The 20,389-nt window shown below is 40.8% G+C and overlaps 1 protein-coding gene across 8 annotated transcripts in view; it reads left to right on the plus strand.

The window, feature by feature from the left end:
• The window catches only part of SIK3 (SIK family kinase 3), a 357,300-nt gene that overhangs the window by 320,449 nt on the left and 16,462 nt on the right, over nt 1–20,389 (plus strand). For 4 of the 8 annotated variants that reach the window (XM_077112826.1, XM_077112822.1, XM_077112825.1 and 1 more), the window contains 13 exons: nt 5,157–5,275; nt 5,980–6,090; nt 6,329–6,472; nt 6,889–6,966; nt 7,091–7,200; nt 8,537–8,690; nt 8,952–9,107; nt 12,253–12,323; nt 14,586–14,729; nt 18,419–18,569; nt 19,313–19,438; nt 19,709–19,794; nt 20,244–20,353. In XM_077112826.1, the coding sequence (XP_076968941.1) occupies nt 5,157–5,275; nt 5,980–6,090; nt 6,329–6,472; nt 6,889–6,966; nt 7,091–7,200; nt 8,537–8,690; nt 8,952–9,107; nt 12,253–12,323; nt 14,586–14,729; nt 18,419–18,569; nt 19,313–19,438; nt 19,709–19,794; nt 20,244–20,353 (1,560 nt within the window). The remainder of the gene's footprint in view (nt 1–5,156; nt 5,276–5,979; nt 6,091–6,328; nt 6,473–6,888; nt 6,967–7,090; nt 7,201–8,536; nt 8,691–8,951; nt 9,108–12,252; nt 12,324–14,585; nt 14,730–18,418; nt 18,570–19,312; nt 19,439–19,708; nt 19,795–20,243; nt 20,354–20,389) is intronic. The other 4 variants (XM_077112823.1, XM_077112827.1, XM_077112824.1 and 1 more) reach the window with 2 other exon arrangements.

Consider the following 20,389-nt stretch of genomic DNA (forward strand, 5'->3'; position numbering starts at 1 on the left):
TTTTAAAGGTTTAGCACTCTGCCTAACATATAAGTGCTTAATAACTGTTAGATTTTACTTTTATTAAATAATATTTTAAATTAAGTGCTTTATAATCTTTCCTTGTCTCTTTCCCTATTTTGTTTTTTACTTTTTCCTTTGCATCTTTCTCTCACTGTCTCAACATGCTAAAGGGATGTTCAGTTAAATCCACAGGGTTTATGGAATAAACTTAACTACAAAGAAGTGTTTTGAATTTGTGCTATCATAACCTTGATGTTAAGGCTATGTCCACGTGCAGAAGTGGTCATAGGATTACACATTATTCTGTATAACCTTAGAAAACATTAGCAAGCATGTACCCCTTGAGTGAGACAGGGAACTCTAATGCTACCAGGGGAAACCTTGGAAATACTGTGATTTAGGCTTTTGCCCCCTAACAGTGCCTCATCCCAATCTCATATAAATTGGTAGTTGTCTGGGTATTCCAGCTGGAAGGATGGAGACTGCTACTCTGATCTTTTTCTGTTGTGGATTCTTAGAATCAGAATATTAAAGTTGTTGGAAAGAATTGTTGCTAGCCCAGTGTTCCTTTCAACTGTCATTTATTGAGGGCCTATTATATGTCAGGTTTTAGTAGGCGCGAACTCCTCCGAATTCTGAGAGCCCTTCTAATGATGTCTCAAATGGCAGCCTCTGACTACACATTTCCAATGACATCAAGCTGACTATTTCAAAGGATGCATCACTCCCTTTTCATAGTTAACATAGTTTTTTTAGAGTTGGAGGGAACCAAGGAGTTCATCATCCAATTGTTTCTAGACTTTTTTTTTCTTAAATGAAATCTTACCCAGAACACTAATGTATAAAATGGAAAAAATAGCTGTGCACCGGGTATGACCCTGCCTGCTTGACTGGCCCGTCTTACTTCCCCAAGGGGCCTCTCCTCAGATCCCTGGGACCCTCATCCAGTAATTTGGATCAGCTCTGATAATTAGAAAGATTTTTCCTACATTGAATTTGTAACTTCCTAATTATTCTAAAACCAGGCCCTTGGAGCAGCACATATAAATTTACTTCATCATCCTTTTAAAACCCTCCAGATATTTGAACACCCAGCATACCTCTTCCTATCCATACTTTATTTTCTCCAAGATAAACCAGCCTGCACTCCTTTAACCTGTATTCAGGTTGCATTTTTCAAAAGTTTTAATCAGGAAATACTTTCTTAAGTTATTCTGTTTCTTCTTTTAGCCTTTGAAGATAGAAACTGGAAAACAGAACTTCTCTTAAATGTCCTTGGTGAATTTAAAGTTAGTTTTTAATTCCCCTCCCCCAGTCTTTATCTTTTTCTCCCCTGAGGCCAGATACTTTCATCCTCTTAGAGAAAACTGTTCGTTATCCAGGACAAAAAAAGAAGAAAGATGTTAAAGACCTTGCGTTATTGGTTGGAACCACACTAGCAATCTCAGTTCCCATTTTAGGACCCTGCCCATTCGGTAGCTCTCCCTCCACAAAGCCATCCACACGCCTGTCAGGACTAGCAGGCCAGTGCCTGAGCTGCATACCCTCTAGTTAGTATTCTGTTGGCATATCAAGTTTCGTGAGCCCACAGTGATCTTCATTGCAGAGACTGCTGGCTCGGCGTCTTGTAAGAAGCAAATGAAAGCTACCCTCTGAAGGGGAGCTGCTCCTCTGGTACCCAGAAGCAAGCAGAGCAGCATATGCCCACGTTGTCCAAAGTGCTTCACTTTCATTCAGTATCGAAGGCTCTGCTTTTTGGGAGAAATCAAGTAATGGGGCTATTTTAGATGTTAAAATAGAAAATTTCTTGGCATCTGGAAAAGGGAATCTGGGCCCTTTGATCTGACGTTCTATTTTCTTTCCACTTATTTAAATTGACTGTTCTATGGTTGATTGTGTTGCTAGGTTTGAGATCAACTTATTCCTTTTGTGTTCACCTTCATTCCATATTTTATATGGAATGATGTGCTCAAATCTATTTGGAATTTACTTTCATGAACTATATGACACATAGGAAGTATGAGTTGATGATAATCTCTTGACTTTCTGCATTCTGCTATATTTTACCATCTGTACTACGTATGAAAAGTGTTAGATTTCTATTTGTTTGCATGCTGGTTATTAAGAAGGACATACAAGATAAAGGCTCTTATCTTTTGGATATTGACATTGTAATCAGAAGTTTTTAATCTATGACCTGTAGACATCAAGGGAATTCATGGAAAGCTTCTTGGGATCCTCGAGCATTTTTATGGGTGCATTTTTTCTGGCGATTTTTCAAGACATCTGAGACCAAAATAATGGTTAAGAATGACTGAATAAAGGTTTCAAGAGCCTGAAATTGAACTAAATACATCTTCTGATCTGAACTTATAATGGTCATATTGATTATTTATTTATTTACTTATGAAGGGAAATTGACTTGAAAATTCTCTATTTTAAAGCAAGCCTATAACTGAATGTCATTGTGCCTTGGGCATCAGATCTAAAGTCTATATAGGAGCAAAGGAAAACTGCAGAGTGCCATCTAGAGGTCTTAACAATTTCACAACTTTCAAATCAGGCCTAGGCTTTCTCCCTACACAGGGGTCCTTAGCTTTACCAACTTTCTAACTTTCCTCTCAAGTAACTTCAGACTGTAAATATGTATATTGCTTGTATTCAGAACATATATAGATGCTACACTGGTGGGCTCTAGCATTGCTACCCTGGAAACATAATTTTAATGAAAGCAGAATGTTGTAGATGATAATTACTCTATTTTATAGGGATGGAGAAACTAGTTTTTAGAATCCACACTGGGTTTGAATATACTTTTAACCATAAGGCAAGAACATATTTTTGATGCCTGAGACAAAATTATTTTGATATAGGCACTTGGTTTTGTTGTATTTTATTTTAAAGTTAGAATAAATTAAAATTTTAACTTAATTACTCTTACTGTTCTTTTTAAGATAGTGACTTAGAATGGTGTTTGCGAAATGGTGGAGAAATCATGGGTCTTACAGAGTTTAATTCACCCTGGAAAAAAACAGATCAAGCAGAATTTATATGCATAAATGGGGTGTATGAGATAGTTGAGTATAGCAATTCTCAGCTCTGCCTTTATTAGCCTTGTGGTGTTGAATACATTATCTGACTTCTCAAAATCTTCCTTTCTTCATTTATAAATGGAGCTAATAATAGTATCTAACTCAGGGTTGTTGTGAAGATTACATGAAATGAAATTGGTAAGTACAGTGCTTATCATATAAAAAGTCTTTAGAAATTTGCAAAATTTATTTGGTGTTGTTACCACAGGCAGACCAGTTTTGTTTTCAGGAAAGTTGTAATGAAGTACAATCATAAAAATTTAAAACCTGTATCATACAGAGAATTCTGTATTTTTAAAAGGATTTTCACAAATACGATCTCATTTGATTAAATATTCCATAAATATTTATTCATGTATTCGGTAGCTATAAATTCAGCTCCTCTTGAGTGTGATAACCATATTTGGTGTTGAGGATTTGGTTTAGGTTCAGCAGTGAAAATGCCATGGGACTTACATTGAAGTTGGGGGGGGGGGGGCGGTTAGGAAACAAGTAGATAAACAAACAAGATGATTTCACCATGATAAGTGCCATGAAGGAAATTCTACTGTATTATATGTTAGAGAGTGATTGGATGGCTCCTTTAGATTAGGTGGTCATAGAGAGCTTTCTGAGGAAGTAACATTTAAGCTTTTTACCTGAATGGCAAGCAGCCAGCCATGGGTAGATCTGAGCAGCAGCCATTCAGCTAAAAGAAACAGCAGGTATAAAGGCCATTGGGTGGGAGTGTGTTAAACATGTTCAAAGACTAGAAAGACTGCCAGTGTGGCTGGAGCTTAGTGAGCAAAGAGAGTGGTAGGAGATGATGTCAGAGCAGTAGACAGTGCCTTGGAGGCTTAAGACTTTGGATTTTATTCTGAGGGTCATGGGAAGACATAAGAAAGTTGTGGGCAAGGTGGTGGTGACATGCTCAGATTTATGTTCTGGAAACATCTCTTGTTTTTCTGAGAAGAATGGATTATAATGGCACAGCATGGAATCAGAAAGGCCAGTTAGGAGACTTTTGCAGTAGTCTAATGAATAAGAAGTGCTGGTGTCTTGGATGAAGATCTTGATATAATGGGTCAGTGTAGCTTGGTGGGTAAGAATACCAGCTGAAGAATGGTATTGGTCTGGTTGGAAATCTGGCTTACTAATCTAATGTGATCTTGGACGAGTTTCGTAACTTCTCTGTGCTTGATTCTTACCATCTGTAAGATGAAAATTATGATATGGCCTTCCTCCTAGAATTGCTATGGAAATTAATGAAATAGTTATAATTGTAGAGTGCCCAGAAGAGTGTCTGTTAGTACTACAATTTTTATCACCATCATCACCAGCTCCACCGTTTTACAACCACTACAGCTGCAACACATCATCTCTGATATCCTCAATTTGCAGATGAGAAAAACTTAGAAACTTAGGGTAGTTTTGAAATCCAAATATAGGTCTGTGATTTTCTAATTCATTGCTCTTTCTGCAATATAGTTTGTAGTATGAGTTCCCAGAGAACAATAATATATTACCCTGCTTAATGCACCTGTTAATGTTTAAACAACATTGAGCAAATAATAAATCAGGTTGACTGAATCCCTCTGTATGGTAAGGAGGTATCCTGTGCCTGCTTCTCTCTCCTCTCACACCCAATCCATGAAAAACATCAAATTTCCTGGGTTTTGAAGGCAGCTTTTGGACACCTAAGTCGAAAGTATTGATAAGCACATATATCTTGAGGACCTTGTAAGATACTGAATCTCTTTAGAGGTCATTCAACTCTTCATTAATTGTGTTAAATGGAGCTGTACATAATTTAAATAAATGAAATCCATGGATTATCTGCAGACTCTTTCTGGTCAGAATTTTAGTGAAGGCATTAACCAAACTACCAGATTTCCATTTCCCTTCTTCACCTCTCACTGCCTTTGCCTAATTCTGAGTAAGCAGTGAGATGGTTAAGGAGGAAGAAGAACAAATTAGAAGTGAGTAGTTGAAATTTCACCTGTTCATGTTGCTTCTAGTTCCTCCATTCCACCGGAGCCTCCCCTCACCAGAGACTGAAGGCAGGCTGTTTGTCTGTTGCAGAGTGTGAGCACTTGATCCGCCATATGCTGGTGTTAGACCCGAATAAGCGCCTCTCAATGGAGCAGATCTGTAAGCACAAGTGGATGAAGCTAGGGGACGCTGATCCCAACTTTGACCGGGTAAGCTGGGCACCCCTTGCCTCAGGAATGCCTCTTGGAGCTACTGCCATCTCTTTTGAGTGTATTGCAGGCAGGTCATGAGTTGGCATTGGGAACAGACTATGGTGTAATAATAAAAAGCAAGTGAAGCAGGAAGGAATTTAAAACTAGCTGAGTTGTTGGAGAGCAGTGATGTTAGTTTCTTATCATTTATCCCCAAATCATAGTCCCTCCCTGGCTTTTGATACAGTCCAGCCCACAGTTCTACAGCTCAGCTACTATGGGGATTTCTGCTTCCTCTTATCTTACTGTGTTCGGTTTAACAGCTCCTGTACTATATCTTTATTTAAACATTATGGCCATTCTAGGTACCCCAAGGAATTTAGGAGATAGGGAGATGTTGCCTGCTCATGGCTGAGTACCCACAACAGTCTTGTGAAGACTTTGAGGCTAAACAGTCTTAAGTTAGGGGGCATAGAACAGTTAGGTCTTTGTATATGATGTGCCAAGTTGACATACATAGTTGGGGGATTGACAGTTTGCCTTGCCTCTTTTTATGATTTACAGTTAGGTCTTTGTATATGATGTGCCAAGTTGACATACATAGTTGGGGGATTGACAATTTGCCTCTTTTTATGATTTACAGTTAGGTCTTTGTATATGATGTGCCAAGTTGACATACATAGTTGGGGGATTGACAGTTTGCCTCTTTTTATGATTTACAGTTAATAGCTGAATGCCAACAACTAAAGGAAGAAAGACAAACGGACCCCCTGAATGAGGATGTCCTTTTGGCCATGGAGGACATGGGGCTTGACAAAGAGCGGACACTACAGGTATCTCTAAAGGAGAGAACAGAGTGAAGTGGAGCAGTTCTCCTTCTATCCTGTCTTTTCTATTTCTCTTCCTTCCTGGGAACTGGTTCTTTTTGTTTTCCTACTAGTTTTCTTCTTCTGCCCCTCCCTGGACCTTGGGAAGAAGGTGCTGCGGTCTTCTCATGTTATTATTCAGAGTTTGGTGATTGGCATGCCATTTCACCAGGGGTTTTCACTCTTTTCCCTTCTCTCTTGGTAGTCCTTAAGATCAGATGCCTATGATCACTATAGTGCAATCTACAGCCTGCTGTGTGATCGGCATAAGAGACATAAAACCCTGCGTGTTGGAGCACCTCCTAGCCTGCCCCGAGCCATGGGTTTTCAAACACCAGTCAACATCCAGGTGGGCAATAACTCCAGAGACCTGATTCAGGACAAGTAACACCAGGGGGAAGGCTTAGCCACTGCTCACTAATCCTGACTCAGAAGGGTTTCTGATTCTTCCTTGCCTCTGTCCCCTCCCATCTGTCCTCTCTTCCTTTGTCAGAAGTCAAGCAAAGATCTGAACCTTTCTTTAATGGAGAGGATGGAAGGGTGTTCCAATAACAATAGTTGCATTTCATTTTAAGAAATAGCAAATCACTGGGAGAGACGGTGCTCTCTAAAGAATGCTTCCTTGTTGTGGCGTCTAAGGGCAGAGGAACTGAAGAGTCAGAGGTAGAAACGCAGGCTTTAGCAATCAAGAATACTTTGAAAGACTATCGTTATTTCCCTCTAGCACCTAAGGTATGTTTGTATGTTGTGTGTATTGCTTCCCAGGCGGAGCAGGCAGGTACCGCTATGAACATCAGCGTTCCCCAAGTGCAGCTGATCAACCCAGATAACCAAATTGTGGAGGCAAGTAGCAACTTCTGATAGTTGTCAGTGAACCCTTTTCTTTTCCATATCCTTGCTTCCTTTCCTTATGCCTTATTTCTGATTACTCTTAGTTCTCATTTGGTCATGTTTCCCTCTACTTCAGGCGGATGGGGCAGTGAACTTGGACAGCGATGAGGGTGAAGAGCCTTCCCCTGAAGCCCTGGTCCGCTATTTGTCAATGAGGAGGCACACAGTGGGTGTGGCTGACCCACGGTAAGCATCAGGCCAACAACCCTGCTTGACACCAGGGCAAGGAATTCCCATGTGAATTCCAGTTCCTGCTACAGCACATGTTTCCTTCTTCATTCTATGCTCTAGATGAGATCTAATCTCACCAAGACAAATTTTTCACCCAGTTCAGGATCTCTGATAGACCAGACTTGATAAGGCTAAGAGTTACAAAGCTGCCCTTAATGGATGGTGAGCCATTAGCCACCAGCACAATAATCACAATTAATCAGAGTACTTTGGTAAGAGCACGATAGTATCTTTACCTTTAAAACTCATCTATTTGACAGCTTTTAGAGATGTGGTTTCCCACATATTCTAATGCAAGACTCGCCTAGATGGTGAGGACAAATGATGATGTAATTTATCTATGTAGAAAATTAAATTAAGTGGCCAAGAATCTGAAAACACACTGAACAAGTACTAGTTTCTAAAAGTGTTTTCCCAAAATAGTCTTTCAGGATAATCTCTGATGCTCTCACACTGGAGAAGTAATCTGCAGTTCCATCCTTGGATGTTTTGAAGGCCAACTCTCTATTTTTGTTCTGCAGTTGAAGACTTTCAACATTGAGAATAGCTTTCCTCTTTTCTGGATGGTTTCTTTGCTGAATAGGGAAGAGAAGGTTATGGCAAGAGTTCTCATGAAAATTCAGCTAGGGGCAGAGTCAGTTTTTTATATATAATCTCTTTTCTCTGGGTAAATTTTCGAAAAAGGCTCTCATGTCTGCAGACTTACTTGCTTTACATTTCTAGTTGTCAGCCTACAATAAAACAGGCAGTAGGGAAACATTCTGGCTCCAAAGACTGTGTCAGCTGCAAAGGGGTGGAGTCCTTGTGTTGCTTTGTTAGTGGAAAGATCTCTTATTTTAAAGTATGGTGTAAAACCTACTGTTGTAGCCTGACAGCCCTGCACATCCAGTACATATCTGTCCTATCAACACTGACAAGAGTAATTGCATTCTTTCCCTGGTGAATCAGTTGCTACTTTGGGTAGCCATTGTTTTAGCAGATGGCCTGTGTCCTCCAGAAACTTGCTGTTCACCTCCAGGCTTTGAAAACCTGAGCTGGACTAATGCCATTATTTCCTCTTGGCTCAGAACTGTTGGTTTTACATGAGTAGTCAATGGCAAATAGTGATCTCCAGTCCCAGAGAGTAAGATCCCACACATTTGGTTTCTGCCTTGCCATGGGACCATAAAGGGAAATACACATTTAGTGGGGAAGTTAAATAACCAAAACTAAACTTAGCACCATCAATTTTGGGACCTGAGCACTTTTAAGTAAGAATTACCTAAACTTCTCTGTTCCCCCATTTTGTCAGCACGGAAGTTATGGAAGATCTGCAGAAGCTCCTACCTGGTTTTCCTGGAGTCAGTCCGCAGGCTCCATTCCTACAGATGGCCCCTAATATGAACTTCATGCACAACTTGTTGCCCATGCAAAATTTGCAACCAACTGGGCAGCTTGAGTACAAGGTACCTGGATATGGGAGAGGGTTTGCCCCAGAGAAATAAACTTTGAGAGGCTTTGAGGGACCTTGGCCAGTATGAAAGGGTTTCCTTTATAGAGAAAGTGGTTTTTCTTTTGCAGAGCGGCTTGGGTGAGAGGAACAATTTCTCTAGTCTAGATCATGGTCAAAGGAGCTCTTCGTTTCAGTAGACTAGAGTATTCCTGTTCTCCCTCCTAATGTTTCTCCCCATCTCACCAGTGTGTCCTTCCCGTTCTACTCCTGGCAGGAGCAGTCGCTCTTACAGCCACCCACCCTACAGCTGCTGAATGGAATGGGTCCCCTTGGCCGGAGGGCATCAGATGGAGGAGCCAACATCCAACTGCATGCCCAGCAGCTGCTGAAACGCCCTCGGGGACCCTCCCCACTTGTCACCATGACACCAGTGAGTAGCAGCACAGAGCCCAGCTTGCCCAGAGGTTTTGATAAAGAGATTGTGGGTCTAATGTTGAAATTCCAAGGCATCTCTGACCTACATTTCTGAATTTCTTTTTTCTTTAAACCTATGATGCTCAATATATTCCCCTTTTCCTCAGACTAGTAGAATTTCCAGACTTAATCTTTGGCAAACTTCTTTACTTTAATTAAATAATTTCTATGCTGAACCCTACCCCTGAAGACCCTCATCCTCAGTGACACCCTAATTAAGTTCTGCTGCATTTCTGTCTGCTTCTGGGCAGAGTGGCAGTCATCTAACTTATGACCTTCTCTTAGATAATTTTTCCCTGCTACAAGGTAGTTGAATTGAATAGTTCCAGCTGTATGCAATTGCTTTTTAAATTGATTTCCAAAATTACCTTCTCACTAACTCTTCTTTGAATAACTCCAGCTTAAATCTTCGGTACAAACTGGAATCACATGATTATTTGGCTTTCATGAACTCTTCCCTAGTCAGCTGGTGTTTATGACAGTCATTATTCAAAGATTTTTTTCCTTCTCTGGGTTCTGTTTACTTCAGGTTATTTTCCTGTCATAGGTAAATTCATTCATTCATTCATTCATTTTAAATTCATTCATTCATAGTACTGTGACATTGAGTATTAACTATATCCATAGCCCTGACAAGGTGTTTCAGGGCAGTGCTTCTAAATTGACACATTTTTTTCCCTCAGTCTACCACAGATGAATACTTTTGCAAAATACAGTAAAATTGAATTATTAGAAAAACAGAATTTTAGAAACATATAAAATAGAAAGCTAAATTTTTTCATTGCTACAATAGATAGAATCATCCTATTAAATTCTTATAAGTTTCTAAAAGCTTTCTCTCGGTTTCTCTACTTAACCTTAGCACAGAATGGTAACAATAACAGTGTCGGACTGGAACAGGTCCATGGGCCACACTTCCAGAAACACTGCTGTTATAAAAATGAAAGAATTGTGTAGCCTGGTTCTTGGCTTTACTGGGCTTATGCTATGGGAAGACAAGATCAACAAATATGAAAGACTTGAATAATAGTAAAAGACCATTTGTGATTAAGTGCCACAGTGAGTAACATGGATTATTAGGTGGCAGAGTCAGTCAAGGAACAGAAAGATCAGTGTCAGGTGAACAGAACCAGCTTTATGAAATAGGGGGTGAATTACTCTTATTCACTGTTTCCTGTTTTTGCCAAGATCACTAACAAGCTCTTATTGATAAGTCCAGTGGACATTTTTCATCTTTATCATTTTGGACCTCCCAACTCTGTTAGTCACTAGGGCCCTTTTTTCTCCTTGAAATATTTTCTTCCTTTGACTTATGTGACACCATGTTCTCTTTGTTTTCCTCTTGTCTCTCATTTTCATTCTCCTTTTAGGCTCTCTTTCTGCTTGTCCCATGAAGTTGGAGAAATGCAGAGTTTTATCTTAGGTCCTGCTCTTATCTCACTTTACATACTCTCTGGATGACCTTGCCCACTCCCGTAATTTCAGTTCCCGTTAAGTCTCCAGCATTAAATGCTCTTTGGAAGTGCATGTGTGTATGTGCATGTGCACGCGCGCCTATGTGTACCTGCCTACTGGACAGGTGCAGTTGGTTATCTGTCCCACAAGTACCCACAATTTTAATTCACCGTGTCCCAAAAAGAACTTACCATGACTCTGAAACCTGTTCTTCTTCCTGGGTGACTGTGAATGAAATTGTCATTCTCCTGGTTAGATAAGCTAGAAACATGAGTTTTATCTTTAACTTTCCCTTATTCCCATATCAAATTGTTTATCCTCCTGCTGTAAGTTAAATATCTTCTCTCCATCTCCATTGCCCTTTCCTTAACTCACACCTCTGTCATCTTTGGCCTAGATTAACACAATGGCCTCCTAACTGGCTTCCTTGATTCTGGTCATGTCTCCTAATCCCCACTACCAGTTGTTTTCACACTGAACTAAGGTGAGCTAGCTTTCTAAAATATAAATCTTAGAACATCATGCCCCTCCTTAAAATCCTTTAGTATTCACCGCTTGTTGCCTCAGAATAAACTTCTTAATGTGGTATTCAAGGCCATTTATAACAGACCATGGTATCCCTCTCCTGCCTTATCTGTAGCCACTTCCTGCCTGACTGTTCACTCCACACTTGTAAAGCTTTAGTAAAGGATCTGGAAACTCTAGAAGCATTCAGATAATGAAACTGTTCCAAAAGTGTATTTTTTCTTCCTTTGGCTTTATTTCATTCTGTGATCATCCATTTGAAAAGTGTTATTTTGTAATACTTGAAATTTAACTTTTGGTCTGGTGCCTGAGGCATGGTGATTACGTGAACTCCCAGGCTGTGGGTAGTTAGCCACCAAGGATGCACAGTATTCCAGTCCACATGGGGATGGACCAGATAGTGACAGTGCTGCATGGTTTGTGGTTCTCATTTCATTTTTGTGTTCTGGTGGGTAACAAGTATTTTTGAATTAAAATTACACAAATATATGTTTTAAGCTAAAATGTATTTTTTTTAATCCTTATTTTTTTGGAGTTAAGACATTTACACTCTGGAAAAACATTAATATGAAACAGGTCAGTTCTCAGACATTCCAGGTGAACAATCTACTACTGTATTTTCACATCTCCAGACACCACAGACCTTCTCTTTTCTCCTAGCCTAGAACAACATGACCCCTTTCTCTCTTTGCTTGGCTAGCTCTTGTTCCTTCTTCAGGACTCAGGTTAGGTGTCACCTCCTCCAGGATGCCTTCCTCAATTCCCAAGTACCCTCATTAGAAGACTTGGTCGTGCTCTTTTGTAATTGCCCATTTACTTGTCTCTGTCCTCTGCTAGAATGTAAATTGAGGGCAAGGACTATCTCTATAAATTCACATTTTACATAGTAGACATTCAGCTGTTTGTTGGATGAATAAATTCATTAATGAAGACAAAAAGAAAATTAATATCACTTGAGTAAGGTAAAAATGGGAATATAGAAAGATATATATGAAAGTTTTGTATGACCCAGGCATCCTAGAAAAATTTTGCAAATAAGAGAATTAATAGAAAGGCCTGCCACAAGTCCAGTCCCAGGAATAAACCGCCACCTTGAGCCTTTCCTTCCTGTCTCTCTGCAGGCTGTGCCAGCAGTTACCCCTGTGGATGAGGAGAGCTCGGATGGAGAGCCAGATCAGGAAGCTGTGCAGAGGTAATATGACATCTGGCAGTACTTGCAGAACGTCCTTGGGCAGGCTCCCCCTGCTACCAATGAAAGGTCACCTCTGCCCAGGGAGGTGGTACAGTGCAGCTTCAACATTTGTGTTGTCTCTTTTGCTCAAGCCAGATGGCATGTTCCTCCCCACATGGAAGTTCATGGAAGACTACCCAGAAAATTTCATTTTTTGTAAGCGCTGTTGGAGTTCCCCTAAGTGACAGCAATAAGCATAAGAACTTTTTCTCTGCTCCCTCCTTCCTTCTTTGCCCCCTGCCTCTAACTGTAATAGCATTCACAGAGGCACGGACCCAACTTCTACCTGCCAAGAACTGTTTACTGAAAAGGAATTGGAGATTTGGGATGACAGTGATCCTAGCTAGTCTGGCCATGGACCAGACTAGCTGGTATGGACTCTTCCATTCCAGAAGAATGAATACCTCTTGTACTGTTTGCTGTGTGTTTCTTTCACATGCTTGTACCAACAAAGATATACTGGGGGAAAAAAATGTAGGATTTGGGCCAGGGACAGATGCAAATATCCATTGTTTGCAGGACCTGGTTAAGAGATGCCTGATTCACTGGCAATGGCAGTGACTGCCAGGCCTGCAGCACTGTTCATCACCTCAGTACCATCATGGTCATTGGTACCATGCATACCCCTTGTGGCAGCTGTCTTTCATATTTTCAGGGGATGGAGTTTGACCAGAATCCAGCATGTATTTTCCCAGAAATATAGGTATTCTTCAATATTACATGCTTTTCATTTGAGGGAAGTTGAAATAAAATGATTTTCATGGGCACTTGGAGAAACATTGGGTGTCTTTATCAAATGAATATTAAATCACTAATGGCTTACCCTTTGGCAAATTTACATACCACTAATTGCTCTGCACTTTGTTCACTGTTTTTAGTTAAATGGGCAAATTATTAAGAATGAAACGAGGCAATTTTTAAAGAACTTACCATTTGCTGGCTAGTACTCTCTTTCTGCTCCCCAGCAACTCTGAGAGCTGTTCTTCAAAAAAAGAATCTGGTCCTATGACCAGCAAAAGAGAACAGTTAAATCAGATGGGTGGTGGCAGGTGGGCCAGCTCCTTCTACAGCTTAGCCAGTAGGAGGAAACTTGTGGTGACTTTTTTTTCTCTTGATGCTGATGATACTCTAGTTTGCTGATAACAGGGTCCAAACAGGTCCTGCTGGTGTCATGAAGATCAAGGAAATGAGAAACAAGGGTCTTTACTGCCTTCCTAACTTAAATCAACAGCAGTTATTTTATCTTCTTTGTTTTGGATTTTACTTCCTCTAGCAACACCTCTTTCTTTCTTAGACCAACATTTAAAGGGTAAAATGTCCGTTGGTTTGATGTAATAAGAAGGAATAATGCTTTTTTAATTTACACTCTAGAGAGAGCAGCAGTGGTAGGGAAGACATTAACCCGACAAAGGGGGACTGATCTCTTATGAATAGTATTGACTAAGTAGTGGATCTGAAAGATCTTCATAATCAAATTCATCAGCTTAGAGAATTCTTCAGCTTTTGAAGCTCTTCTGTTTTCTTGCCTGGTCTTCTCCCACCTCAAAACCATCCTAACCATTTTGTATGGTTTTATTTCTTTATCTTCTAGAGATTGTTGGTTCCCTGTGGTCAACGTCAGGTTTTCTTCTTTGATGATTCAGTTACCATCATAGGGCATGAGGGAAGGGGTGGTTTTGGAACCTGCTTATTCCCAAATGGAAGGATCTCTTTTTCTGCGACCTGGAATAGTGAGGAAAATCCCAGAACTTGGAACTTATGTAATCAAGACACAAGTATGCAATCCTCCTAAATATCTCCCTTGGCTCATCTCCAGGAATGATCCTTAGGGCTCATTTCCTCTGACTTAGAGAACCATCTCTTTATTTTAGAAATTTGGAGGAAAATAGGAATAAAATTAACAAGGAGAACAGAAATTCTTTTGTCGAATGGAAATAAGGAAAAATTGATTCTCTTATCTTTGTGAGCAAGATCTGCATTCTTACTCTTCTCTTTAATGGCTACTCTTAAGTTCAGAATCAGCTCCTTCAATGTTAAGCCAACTTTTGTTGGTCAGTTAAACCTGTTTCACTTTCATCCAGTCAGAGCTCTATTTGCCATGAGCCCTTTTTAAGCTCTGGCACTGTTTCACTCTGAGTGCTTTGGATTAACGTCTAATGCTTCTTGCTGAGGAATATTCCTGTCTGTCTTTTTTACTATGAAATGTGCTCCTGCTTGTTGCAGGTACTTGGCAAATAGGTCCAAAAGACATACACTGGCCATGACCAACCCTACAGCTGAGATCCCACCGGACCTACAACGGCAGCTAGGACAGCAACCTTTCCGTTCCCGGGTCTGGCCTCCTCACCTGGTACCTGATCAGCATCGGTGAGTAGCCACATGAGGTGTGTGAGCCCCTTGAGGCTCATCGGACAGGCACCCTTCTGATTGGTCTTGCAGTGACAGTGACTAGCATCGAGGCTTTAAGTAGAAGCCAGCTGCCATCCTGAACTTACATCTACTCAGCACTAAGCAATACACAGGGCAAAGGTTTTCTACTGGGCCCTGAAGCAATATGAGATTCTTCCCCCTTGTTACCTTACAGACCTGCTTATTGTCTGTGATTTGTTCCCATGCTTGTAGACGTTGACTCATAGATGAATTAAACTTGAGACCTGCAAGCAGGTGAAGCACTTGAAAGGCCACTTGGAATAGGAGGACTTGTAGCCATATCACCAGACTTGACCTTTAATATTCCATCGCCTTGAAAAGAATGAGCATTTCATATCATGTTCTTGCTAAACAACGAGCTTAGATCAATGGAGGAAAAGACATCCCTTCGTGAATGATAGAGCAGAAATGCTGCATCCTCTTGAGTTTTGTGCTTGAGAAGTCATCCTTTGAATATTCTTGTGACAATGTCCTTTTGCTAGGTTTCTGTTATATTTATAATCATTTTCTTGAAGAAATAAAAACATATTGATCCTTCCTGACCAACAGAGCTTCTTGAAATTGAATCCAAATAAGCCTGGAAGCAGAGAGGAATAACACTCGGCTAAATTATGAAAATGATTCTCTTCTATGAAACCTTGATGACAAAAAATCTTAGCTATATCCATTCTTAAGCTATCCCTAACTTATGGACCACCTTTCAAAACCACCACCACCTGCTAGAGCTTTTTTTATTACAGTCTGTTTTGGGGGAACAGTATAAAGCAATCCTGTTTGGCAAGGGTGAAAAGTAGTCAAGTTTCAGGGAAATTAGATTTAAAGGGGTGCTGTTATTAAATCTTGCCACCAGCTCACGCTGGCAAGCTTGGCAGAGTGTTTTTATTGTGGCTAGTTAACCACTGGGCATTGATGTAATCAGTGAGACAGGTGAACTCTGAGCAGACTGAAACATAATTAGTGCCACGCTGGAACTCTGAGAGAAGGAAGAAGATAAGCTTTTATAAATGACTCTGAATAACTTAATAAAAATGATGTTTTAGGAGTATCAGGAATGAAGATTCTCCAATACAACTCTGACAGCATAGAAAGACTATTTTTTCTAAAGAAAATCTCTCAGGACTACAGTGTTAATTCATATCAAAGTGTACTTGGAGTGACTTAATGAAGAGCTGTTCTTGTTTTTCTTCTTCAGAAATTTCCTATGCTTTCTCAATAGCTCTGAGCTCTACACTATTACTTTTAATAGACTCTTTATTACTTCATTTCTGCTTGTTGCCATCTTCCCTTCCCCCCACAGCCTGATGGTTTTTCAGCCCTGTTAGAGTTTATTGTTTAGTTTAAGTCCTTTGCATATCCTCTTTAATTCTAGGTAAACCTCAGGAGAGGTATTCTTAACAGGAAAACATGAAGATCAGCATATCTCCTCGGTCAGCCTTTGTCACAGGGCCTATATCCTGTTTACATTTGTTACTAAAGGAAGACCAAATTGGCCCACAGCTCCATTTGTGTGGTTTCCACCCTGCCTACAGTCATTGTCAAGCCCTTGCCTACTGGAAATCTGTCTGTTGTCTATTTTCATGTGAACTGTCTTGGTAGAGTATTTCAGGGGTTTCCTGTGGCCAAGCCAGTTTGAATTGGAAGCAAATGAATGCTTTAGGAGCGGCAGATTGTATCATTTGTGCAAACTCAGCATGGCTTGACACGGTCACTGTAAAATTATGGCAACAGGAGAGATTAAAGTTGGTGTTCAGGGGAATGGAAAAGTTTTCCAAAGCCATAAAGACTAAAAACAAATGGCTAGGAGAGGTTATTAAACTCCCTTCATTTTCTGTAGGTAATGAGTAAAGATTAAAAAACAGCATATATACTATTCTTCTGGAGTAGAATAGATGAAATTGAACAAGATGACGCAGAAGGGGTCTGATCAACCTTTTCAATCTTGGAAATATGTGATTTTTAACACAAATTTAATTTATTTTTTTTGCTAACACAAGATGGATCCTAAGTATGTGGGGAACCAAGTCCCTGTTTGAACAGCCTAGTGGGAATATCAGCCTCATATAAGACTGTCCTGAATTTGAACATAATTGCTAATAAAAATAAAACACAGCTGTTATTATCAGTGCTTCCCAAATGTGCAACTACATCAGAACTGTTCCTCTGAAGCTGCACTGGGCTCAGTCTGTTCATGACCTGAGCTGGCCAAGTCATGAAATACCTGAGTCTGGAATAGTTTTGTGCAGTAGACTGTACTGACTCCTTGAAGAACACAGCTTTCTGAGCAAATCAGGAGTGTGTCCATTATCAGGAAATGTTGAAAGCATAGGAGTCAAGTCTTAGGAGAAAATCTCACTTCCTTGCTTTAACTCAAAAAACCTGAAGTAGAAACAGAAATAAAAAGTACTGAGGCAATACTCTGAAGATGCTTTCACAATCGCTGTGGGACTTGTATGTCAAAAGTGACTTGTCTTTTGTGTTACTGAAACAAGTGTACGTTTGGCTCATTTCATTAAGACAATAAGTCATCCTTACAAAAGAGAGGGTAGGGGTTTGCACCAGCTGCTGGAATTCTCTTGACAATTCTGCACAGTCATCAGATTCCTCTTAGTCCCTCCCTGCCTTGAGTGTATTTGAGCTCTCTTATTCAAAGAGAGCTTATTCAGAACCTACTTCCTCAGCTATGGTTTTTCTTTGGCCCAAAATAAATAACTGGTGAGGAGGCAGATCGTGTCACCCATAGTTCAGTATCAAGTTATCTCTGCTGTGAACACGGAACCTTGATCCTTTCCATCAGCTGTTGGAATGCTGCCTTGGCAGTCTTTTATCTGCTTACCTCAAATCTATGAACATCTCTTGCTGATTATGTAATAAGTGTAAGTGTGAGCTTCTAAGCCTGTTGCTGTCTTAGGCATTCCTTATCAATAGCTTGTTCTCTCTTACTGTGAGATACTGGCTTGTTCTGAGTGAACAGTGGGGGTTTGAACGTAATCCACATAATTTCTCTTTGGTTAGGAGGTTGGGCAGAAGTTGCTGCTCTGAGGAGTTAATATTCACAGTAGATAACCTTATTTTGAGTTGACTGGGTACGGGCAGGATATTGAGGTCCACCCTTGGGATCAGAGGCCCCTGTCTTCCCTGCTCCCTATTCTGTAGCACAGAACCTGAGTTCGACCATAAAGTTGGCTCTTGCTTCCCCTGGTCATACAGAGATCACTGCTGTGAAGGGAAAACTTCAGGTCAGACAGTGAATTTTATTTCTCACTGCACTAGATAGAGACATGATTGTAAATGCAGGAACTCATGTGCAGCCTGGGCCCAGGGGATATTGAGAAGCTCTTCTCCCTGTGGTCTAGTGTATTTGTAAAAACTGGACTCATTTGATGCCACGACCTCATCAGCCTTGGAAATTAAGCCAGCTAAAGGTAGGTGGAAATGGAAGATGTACACATGCAGACTTCTTCTCAAAGCAAGCAGAATAGGGAAACGACTGACTATGGAAATGGCCTAGTATGCAGGGGCACACATGCAGCCAGCCCTCTCTCAGTTCATCTGGAACAGCAGTCCCTGTGTAATTTGGGCAAATCCCCTAAGTCCTAGCCCCTAACCTTCTCTTCCCATGTATTCAGCTCTACCTACAAGGACTCCAACACCCTGCACCTCCCTACAGAGCGTTTCTCCCCTGTGCGTCGGTTCTCAGATGGGGCTGCAAGCATCCAGGCCTTCAAAGCTCACCTGGAAAAAATGGGCAACAACAGCAGCATCAAACAGTTGCAGCAGGTAATGGAAGAGATGACAGGAATCTCTGGAGAAACGTGGGTAACAGAGGCCAGTATTGTAGAAGGCCTAGGGTGTTAAACATTCTACCCTTTGTGTCAGCAAACTGCAGGTTTAAAGGTTAAAAAACAAACAAGCAAAGAGCATAGCTTTCTTAAAGTCTTTCCATACTTCTTATGGAACGCTCTCCCCAGGATCAAATTTGCTTACCCTATGAAGGGACTAAATTTTTCTCTTGCCTCTCTAGTTCATTGGAAAGGAATTTCTGGACTTAGGTTTCAATGGGAAGCACCAGGGAAGCACTATGTCACCCTGGCAATCCTCTGCTGGTATGTGGGCAAGTGGGTCTTGTTGGAGCCTGCTCTACATTGTTACCACCTGGCCCCCTCTCTAGCTAGTATGGAATGATGTTCCCAAAGGATGGAAGCACACCTCCAGGCTTCTATAAAGGGCTAATTTCTTTTCTACCTTCCTGGTGATCAAGCTTCAAGTGGCATGTGCTTTGTACAGAGATTTCATCTTGCACGTAGGCCATCCTTGGAGTTTTCCAGGGTTCATGCAGAACAGAGTATTAATATATTTAGTACCCACACATCTATAGAAATGGGTTAATTATTGATGAAGGACGCTCTTCTTCTCTTGTGGCTTTCTGCCCATGAGATCTTGGGGCAGATCTGCGTCTGCTGAGATCACTGCATGGGGTAGAACTGGCTAAGTCCCCTCTGTATTAACTGCTTTCCCTTCAGGAGTGTGAGCAGCTGCAGAAGATGTACGGGGGGCAGATTGATGAAAGGACCCTTGAGAAGACACAGCAGCAGCACATGTTATACCAGCAGGAGCAGCACCATCAAATTCTCCAGCAACAAATTCAAGTAGGCCTTCACTCTTTGCTTTCTCCAACTTATTTGGAGTTTGCTTTCAAGCTGACTTGCCTGTAAATTTTGGAGATCACTCTGGGAAAAGTGGAGTTTAATTATGCATATGGTTGACATGTCTGAGTAAAGGGAATCAGACCTTTGGTGGACAATAAAAGCCTAAATCTCAGTCCCAGATAGTTCTTTCTGTTTCTTCTTTTCCTAAAAAGAGCTCTGATTAATCTTCCAGCTCGCAATGATTTTTTTCCTTCTCCCTGTATGTTTTAGGATTCTATCTGTCCTCCTCAGCCTTCACCACCTCTTCAGGCTGCATGTGAAAATCAGCCAGCCCTCCTCACCCACCAGCTCCAGAGGTAATGAATCATTTTGTTTTATGCCTAAGTATCATGTCCTTGGCCTGACTCACATGGGGGATATTGTCTTGCTTTAGCATTCAACTTGGAAGAATCCATTTGGAAAGCAGAGAAACCAGTTTAAATTCAGGAACCTTTCTGAAATCCTGACTTTATGACACTTCATTTTCTTAGCTTAGAGAACAAAATAATCTGATCTCCAATATAGGAAGCCAGGCACAATCCCACTATGCATTCTGACTCCTTGGGAAGTCTGGTAGAACAAGGTGTGGATAGGTTTTATGTAGTCTATGGTAAAAGATGGATGGGTTTTCTACTGGGAGACTTATCAAAAGGAAAAATAAAGAAAAGTTCCTACTTGTATGTATTGTATGGCTGACACTAACTTCAAGGTTGTACTGTCAGTTCAGGATATTTATTTAAATTTATCTCGTTTTTCTGTGTTTAAGGTTAAGGATTCAGCCTTCAAGCCCACCCCCCAGCCACCCCAACAACCATCTCTTCAGGCAACCCAGTAATAGTCCTCCCCCCCTGAACAGTGCCATGATCCAGTCTCACGGTGAGTGGAGAGGTTTAGACTGAACCATTATATGCC

Source organism: Tamandua tetradactyla, chromosome 8 (assembly GCF_023851605.1).
Source record: "Tamandua tetradactyla isolate mTamTet1 chromosome 8, mTamTet1.pri, whole genome shotgun sequence".
Lineage (NCBI taxonomy): Eukaryota > Metazoa > Chordata > Mammalia > Pilosa > Myrmecophagidae > Tamandua > Tamandua tetradactyla.